The 7609-nt window shown below is 38.9% G+C and overlaps 3 protein-coding genes across 7 annotated transcripts in view; all 3 read right to left on the bottom strand.

Annotated features, from left to right (window-relative positions):
- The window catches only part of gpaa1 (glycosylphosphatidylinositol anchor attachment 1), an 11059-nt gene extending 7705 nt beyond the window's left edge, over nucleotides 1-3354 (bottom strand). Inside the window, exons 1-4 of the mRNA XM_077615417.1 lie at nucleotides 3175-3354; nucleotides 2987-3081; nucleotides 262-441; nucleotides 81-192 (exon numbers count right to left, since the gene is read on the bottom strand). Coding sequence (XP_077471543.1) covers nucleotides 81-192; nucleotides 262-441; nucleotides 2987-3060 — 366 coding nt within the window. The 5' untranslated portion in view covers nucleotides 3061-3081; nucleotides 3175-3354. The remainder of the gene's footprint in view (nucleotides 1-80; nucleotides 193-261; nucleotides 442-2986; nucleotides 3082-3174) is intronic.
- Nucleotides 3355-4166: 812 nt separating this feature from the next.
- On the bottom strand, nucleotides 4167-5844 carry exosc4 (exosome component 4). The gene is made up of 3 exons (XM_077615662.1): nucleotides 5614-5844; nucleotides 4795-5001; nucleotides 4167-4684 (listed from the first exon to the last, which is right to left on the bottom strand). Exons 1-3 carry the CDS (start codon nucleotides 5782-5784, stop codon nucleotides 4325-4327), a joined length of 738 nt encoding a protein of 245 aa, XP_077471788.1. The 5' UTR covers nucleotides 5785-5844; the 3' UTR covers nucleotides 4167-4324.
- A 124-nt stretch (nucleotides 5845-5968) lies between these two features.
- prkacbb (protein kinase, cAMP-dependent, catalytic, beta b) overlaps nucleotides 5969-7609 on the bottom strand; it is a 37977-nt gene continuing 36336 nt past the window's right edge. For all 5 annotated transcript variants that reach the window (XM_077615318.1, XM_077615319.1, XM_077615316.1 and 2 more), the window contains 3 exons: nucleotides 7397-7519; nucleotides 7153-7317; nucleotides 5969-7065 (listed from right to left, as the gene is read on the bottom strand). In XM_077615318.1, the coding sequence (XP_077471444.1) occupies nucleotides 6940-7065; nucleotides 7153-7317; nucleotides 7397-7519 (414 nt within the window). In that variant the 3' untranslated portion in view covers nucleotides 5969-6939. The remainder of the gene's footprint in view (nucleotides 7066-7152; nucleotides 7318-7396; nucleotides 7520-7609) is intronic.

The following is a 7609-nucleotide window of genomic DNA, read 5'->3' as shown; positions in this document are numbered from 1 at the left end:
ACGGGGGAAAAAGAAGGCAAGTGTGAATTGTTGTGATGGTTTGCCCCACACACACACGTATGCAACAAAAGTTACACTACAAATCTCTCTTTGTTTTCATCCGGGAACGGAAGCGTGCGAGAGAACGTCTGCGTGTAAACTTCCAAGCCTCGATCCTGCATCGTTTTCACCAGCCAGTCCACCGGCATGCCACTGCGCACCAATGATTTTTGTTTCAGGATAACCGTCAGCTAGCTGTCAGAACAATGAAATTTGACTTACAGTGCTTTTATCTTCATTGCCCCAAACTCCCTGCCGGTAGCCAGTGCCCTCTCCCCGGCCGGAAAATGTTCCTCCACCATGGTGGATCCCATGGCGTTCTCGGACATGCCCGTGCGCAGGGTGAACGGTTCGAAGGCCAGACCCATGAACCATGCCACTCCCGCCAAATAACAGACAAGACTGCAGGTGAGAGGAAGATGACAAAAGCGCAATGATATCATATTTAGTTGTTTATATTAGGGACATCCAAATCACATATTTTTACAACCGAGCGTCTAGAACAGGGGTGTCCAAACTATTCCACAAAGAGCCGCAGTGGGTGCGGGTTTTCATTCCAACCCATCAAGATGACACCTTTTCACCAATCGGGTGTCCTACAAGTGCAATCAGTGGATTGCAGTCAGGTGCTTCTTGTTTTCTTCAGAAATCTCATTGGTCAAAATGTCTGTGCTGGATCGGTTGGAACAAAAACCTGCACCCACAGCGGCCCTCGAGGACCGGTTTGGCCATCCCTGGTCTAGAAGGTAGGATCAAGCCCAAAAAAATCAGTCGGGGAGGAGGAGGAGTGGTTTATGATAACAGATTAAAGTGTGTCTTTTGTAACGAACTCCAAGTTAAACAACACCGTATACACATTTGCAACGTTTACAGTCGTACCTCTACTTACGAAATTAATTGGTTCCAGAACTTTTTCGTAATTTGAACATTTCGTAAGTAGAGGTGTACTTTATACATAAATTCTCTCATTCGTTCCACGGTCCTCACACAACTACCAACTAAACCCTTTACAATTGGCCGAAGTGTCCCAATTTTGTATGAAAGGTGAGGAAACACAAAAATGAGAGAAAATTATAGTGGTTGTTGTGAGACAGCCAATTGAATTGAATGCTTTTATTGTCATTATGGGAGATAGAATGAGAGTCCAATAGTGATGTTCTAAAGTGAGAATCAATGCATCCACGACAATATTTTCCAAATAAAATAACGAATAAGGACATGCATTTACTTTTTGGGGGATTTTCGTATCTTGTAAACCGAACCCGAAGTAATGATTGGCAGCTTATGTTCGGGCTCGAGCTCAAGATCTTACCTCTAGCGCGTCCTGTCATTATTGCGTGCCAATCGGTTTAAGGTACCTCAACATTGGAATAAGGAGGAAAAAAATGAATTGCCCCTCAAAAAAGCATTTTTTAACAAAACTATTCTAACATTAAAGCCATATGAAAGGTTCATAAGGACTTTTTAAAAAAAACAGAATTAAAAGTTTGAAATCAATATCTTGCACAGAAAGCTTGCAAACAAATGACAGTTGAATATTGCGACCTACATATAAATTTATATAAAAAATATTTATAAAAAATATTTAATCAATTTCAATATTTAATATTTAATTTACAATGTAAAGTATATCAACTTTATTGTATATTGTGCTTAAAAAATAATTATATTATAATAAATGTAGCAAAGGACTTGATGTAAATTGTTGCTTTAGAACTGGATATCACAAGAGATTTGATTTGTTGTAAATAAATGTATATACTTGTTGACATTAAATTCCAAACAAGTTAAAACTGTGACTGCTGTTGAAAGCATTTCAAAAGATTATATGTAGCTCCAACCTACAAGTAGAAAATGTGGCATTATTTAGTTGTTCCCACAAATATTTATGATTTGAATCCAGTTTTACTCGTTTACCAGTAGAAATGGCAAATGGCAATGTCAAAGGTTTCCCAAGCATAAACTAACTGAAACTGAAATTGTGCTTCTATGAGGAAATAAACCTTACCTTTTTGTGATTCCAACCCGCATGCCCTGTTGTGGCATTTTTTTTTAAAACTATCCGCACAGGTTTGTTGTATATTGACCCAAGTTTTATGTTAACAACAAAGAAGACCCAGAACTGCTAAGTTCAAAGCTACTTTGATTAGTTTAGGTCAATTGTTGATTTCATTAGTAAGAACTATTCAAAGTGTTGATGAATGATTACAAATAATAAGTAGATATATTTTTTCATTATGATAGATTATTGTTTACATACTATATTACTTATGTAAAATATAAAGTTACTTTGATGATGATGCCAGGTTAATTTGTCAGGTCAAATGTAAATAAAGTACATGATGTTCATGTCATAAAGACTAAGCACTTAACATTTGATTTTAAAAAATAATTAAAAATTGAGCGGCCCGTTGGAAAGTGGTAAGCACATCAGCCTCACAGTTCTGGGGTCAAGGGTTCGATCCCACGTGGGTTTTCTCCGGGTACTACGGTTTCCTCCCACATCCCAAAACATGCATGGTAGCCTGCTTGAACACTCTTAATTGAGCACCCCCCAGAGGACCCTTGTGAGGATAAACGGTTCTGAAAATGAATGAATAAAAACCGAATGAAATGTGCCTTAAAACAATTAGAATCCACATAATTCATCCCAATTTGGAACACAAAAATAAATGGGCCTTATCATTGTGTCTCTACGCCGAATAACGTTAAAGATTTAACCATAAAACATTATGACATGATATTTGGATTTTTTAAAATCAAATAAAAAGGGCCATCATTGATTCTCTGAGCCATGTAGAATGCAACAACAACAAAAATGGCTTCAATTTGTTTTACTCCAAGTGCCCATTTAAGACAATGCTTTAAAGATGTGTCCCTACACTTAAAAATGAAGTTTTGTTAATGTAAATGTCATAAGGAATTGGGAATAAAACCATGTACACACCAGATTGGACCATTAAGGCGAGTGAGCAAGCTGACCAGTGCCTGTCTTCTGTTGGGATCGGAGAGGAGTCCCATGTTGTTTCTTTGGGATGAGTTCTGCATAAAGCATACACATGCACATTATATAAATACAATGAATTACAACACAGACGGTATATTTGATTTTCTTTTTCAATACATCCCCCACACCTGCTTGCACTGCGTCTTTTGACAGATACGGTCATTTATGATGCACCTGAGTCACTAGATCACTTCGCCTAAAGTGTTTTTACTAGTCCGATTACGATACATAATTCGTTCATTTATTTTGTGTAGTAGTGAGACCTGTAGTATGAACAAATTACCTTTTTCTAGTGTAAATGCCGGTCAAATACGCCGTCACGGGAAGTACATGAACACATTTTAAATGTTGTGTGACACTAGATGTCTGATACCTTGTGAGTCAACGGGGACGGTTGTTGTCATTTGTTGGCCATTTTAAGAATCAAATGCGCTATAAAGTTAAGTCAAGGATCGTGTATTGGAATGACTACGGATAGGTCGATTTTCAAAGGATCTGCTTAGTAATTAACGTCAGAGACGCAGAGATTTTACTGCGAATCTAGAAATAATTTTAACATTTGCCGAATATTATTCAGCCTCAATCAAAACCATGTAAAGCTCTGTCACAACATGGCGACGAGTTAGTTATCCCGTGAACTGCCCTGCATTTATAGGTTGTTTCAACCCGAAACTGTAATACAACGAAACCACCTCCGGTAATCGACCGTGGATATCCGTTGAATCATTCCCAAACACAAATTAATAAGTAATTAATTTTAAAAATGCAATCCGTCAGTTAATAATATAAATTATTTCCACCCTGAAACAATAAAAAAAAGTTACATATGTATTATGTGGTATAGGTTTTTGAAAAGAAAACTACTAATTACTGTTGGTACAAAACTGAAAAATATATATTTTTAAAGATTTTACTAAGCGAAATTACTAAAACATGATTAAAAGCAATATGTTTCTATTTGACATATCTCGATGGAGATGAGCTTCAAACTTTTCTTGGTAATTTATCGTTACACTAACAGATGGTAAATTAACCTCAGATATAAACACAACTCTGATTAAGGCATGGATTACACCACAATATGTAAATAATCCTGTAAAATATAACAACCAACACAACATCATAGAAAGCAGATTTCTTTTGTTGTCAAATTTACAAAATAATGTACAAGGTCAATTATTGTCGTGAGGGGATCATGAACTGGGAAAATAGATTGTATACTGGTTTTTAGTCCTGAAAAGTCCAATATGGAAGTTTGAAAATAATTGAGTGCAAATATCAGTCTTCAGTGCCCGGCGTAGCCTCTTGGAGATGCTGACGCACAACCTGGTCTAGCACCTTGCTCACACCTTTGCAAGCTGTCATGGCAGCCTCCATCATAGCCTCGAGGTGGTCTTGATGCAACCTGGCGTCCATCTGCACCAGGGCAATCTGCCCGCTGCGCGGGAGCAGCGCCAGCGCCAAGGAGCTCACGCCACCGGTCTCCTCCGCATAGCACAAGTCGGCGAGCGCCGTTTCGTCCACGAAGCCCACGGTGGAGGCGCACACATAGTCCAGCATGGGGATGCCGGCGTCTATCACGGCTAAGGTGGCGGCGTTCACGCACACGCTGTAGTTGCCTCCGTCCGACTGAAGAATCTGGTGAGGAAAATGGATTTTGTTGAATCGCTTTTAAAGATTCTCACTCTGATTCAGTTGGAAAGCATTCACTATAATAAAAAAAGAACTTTGCCCAGCAATACAATTACCTTGACGTAAATGTCTATCTGAGAGCGCGGGTAGAGCTGCGTCATCACAGCGGCTTCGAATGTCTGTTTGAGGTGGAGGCTCATCTCAGTGGACTTGCGATCGCCGTGCGGTCTCCTCTTCCTCTCTGATGTGCTGAAAGTGGCCATACTGTATTGGCAGTTGATGACAGCCCGGTCTTGAAGGATTCGACTGCGGGAGCTTCGCATCTGAGGGGAGACATGGTGTAATTGTCAACATATTGGCTCACATCTTTAGTTCTTACAGCAACGTTGTCCCTATTTTTCTGTTACCATGTTCTAATATATATACATGTAGTACACATATATAATTGCATTACAAATATTAATAAGACAGTTGTGGTTATTTCATGTGTTTTTCTCATGACATGGTTTGAAGGCTATAGTTATGTACATTAATACTAAATCTAGTTATTTTTTTCACAAACATCACTGTACAGTGTTATAAAAATTAAAGTTACCTTTATACTAAATCTATAGTTACTTTTTCACAAACATCACTGTACAGTGTTATTAAAATTAAAGTTACATTACAATTAAATTTATAACAGTGCTTATTAAGTGTAAATGTACGATGTATGTTTACAGAGTAACTATAAAATGGAAAAATATTTATCGCCCTAGTGATATCGTCGAATATCAAATTTCACACGTTTCATTTATGATTTTATGCTAACAATTAAATTCAGTATCTTATTCAAGGCAAAGGTTAACATAAAGGTTGACATAACTATGGTCAAATACGACATGGTATTTTGATTGGCATAAGTTAGCATCAGGCTAACTTTTAGTGCTACTTACTTCGTGCGGACCGTACACAACTGCCAGAGCTTTAGTGTTTCCTTGCTCTAAATACGCCGAGCCGTCAGCCTGGCCGAACACACCCATGCGCGCTTGAACCTTGCGAAGCTCGCTGGCTTTGCGTCCATCCAGACGGTATCCTTGGTCAGACAACAGCTCCAAACCTGCCATGTTTTCACTGGGTCAAGGAAAGAAGACACGTGCACAGCGTTAGACTACATTACCCATAATGCTTATACAGGACAGGCTTACGGAGCCCGAGAGTACACAAATAAAGCACTATATGACAAGTTAGGATTTATGATTTTCAAATGAATACACTGATAAGGTAAGGCAAGGACACTCGCACATATCAGCAATTTTAAAAATAAATTTTAATAGCATCTCTAATGTGTATAAATAAAACATATGAAACAATGCATATACATATAATGTAATGAATTGAACAATAACGGGGTTGGTTACGTGTGATGCAAAATGTTCTTCATATAGTCAGTGTATGGGTGAGAAAAAACAGTACCTTAAAATCAAAGCATCCAAAAATGCACGCCTAATAACTTTGCAACCCACATTCTTCCATAAAATAAACAAAACAAAAACAATCTTTCACAGGCAGTAACAAAATTGAGCTGCGGTTTCATCATAAATTTTCAGTCTTCAATTTTTTCATCAAGGTTTTACTTACCACGCAAAGCTCCAAAACTATTCACATTGACCTTCTCAAGTTTTAGACAAAATTGTTTTTAAAATCCACTCGTAAAATGTCAGTCATCAATCACATTGTATTGTAACAAATGGTGTCTATAAGTACACCAAAAATTAGGAGAAAAAAAACAAAGAAAACTATGACACAATCGGGGAAAAAAAAAAGAGTAACAAATAACATGTAACAATGCAACAAGTTTGCTAATTCTCAGCGCCTGGGTTTAGGAAAACCGAGGGTAAACGGTATCATACCAAACACGAAAAATGACAAATGCTACCTCTCAAAGTTGGACTATGAACGCAAATGAGACCATCCCTTTTTGTCATCTTACTGTTTGTCCATTTAAAAAGGGGTTGACAATGACGACCTCCTTTAAAAAGAACAAAATAAAAAGTAAAGAAAAAGCAAAGGTGGCAAGTCTGCTATAATACGCAGGTGTAGGTGACAGTGAGAGGTTTTCGGCACCAAAACATCATGGCAACGTCACCGAGCTGTGTTGAACAGGTGGGAAGGATAAGACGAGGGGAGGAAAAGTGGTCTCTGCTTAATTTTCAAGTCCTCAAAAGAGTGCAAAGATCCCTTTATTTCCCTGACGTATCCCGTGGTCGCATGTGACGTTCCTAAAACTCGGCAAACTCCTTCACACATTTTTCCGTGACGGAAACACGTATCTCCTCTTCGTCGTAATCGTCAAAGTTGCTAGTATCGCCGGGGCCTCTGCACTTGGGTATAAACGGCGCCTCCACCTGTCACAGCAAACAAATGGTCGAAGCAAAACAATCAATAACATATTCGTTTAAAGTTTTCCATGAGCACCGCCGCTATGGTCTTGCCTTCCTCTCGTAGATTGCGATCCAATCCGTTGTGGCGAACCACTTGTGGCCCTTGATGTCGTTGACGCCGTTTTTCAGGTTTCCAAAGCGTTTGGTCAGGTCCACCTGCAGCAGGTTCCTCAGCAGATCCTTCAAGTCTGAGCTGAAGTGGGAAGGGAAGCGCACCTGAAAAGACAGAAGAAATCTGTTACACGTCAACATAAAAAACAAAGCAACTTTACTGGAGACTGACAATCAATCCTACCTTCCCAGAGACTATTTTCTCATAGATCTGAATGGGTTGGTCTGCAAAGAACGGAGGGTAGCCGGCAGCCATTTCATAAATGAGGACCCCTAAGGCCCACCAGTCCACAGCTTTGTTGTAGCCCTGAAAGCGAAATCACACAAAATGAGTGACAAGATCAAAAACAAACAACTACTTGTTGAGTGCCATCTGGATCCAAAAATCCTCCAATAA

This window comes from Stigmatopora argus, chromosome 12, assembly GCF_051989625.1.
Source record: "Stigmatopora argus isolate UIUO_Sarg chromosome 12, RoL_Sarg_1.0, whole genome shotgun sequence".
NCBI lineage: Eukaryota > Metazoa > Chordata > Actinopteri > Syngnathiformes > Syngnathidae > Stigmatopora > Stigmatopora argus.
This window is presented reverse-complemented; position numbering and strand designations above follow the sequence as displayed.

What these genes read in the sequence shown, in the direction of transcription:
- exosc4 (XM_077615662.1), bottom strand. Translation starts at nt 5,784, where the DNA reads ATGGCAGGTTTGGAGCTGTTGTCTGACCAAGGATACCGTCTGGATGGA. An exon ending in TTGTGTACGGTCCGCACGAA is followed by an intron (nt 5,002 to 5,613) that starts GTAAGTAGCACT and finishes GTCTCCCCTCAG; the next exon opens with ATGCGAAGCTCCCGCAGTCG. An exon ending in AGATAGACATTTACGTCAAG is followed by an intron (nt 4,685 to 4,794) that starts GTAATTGTATTG and finishes TTTCCTCACCAG; the next exon opens with ATTCTTCAGTCGGACGGAGG.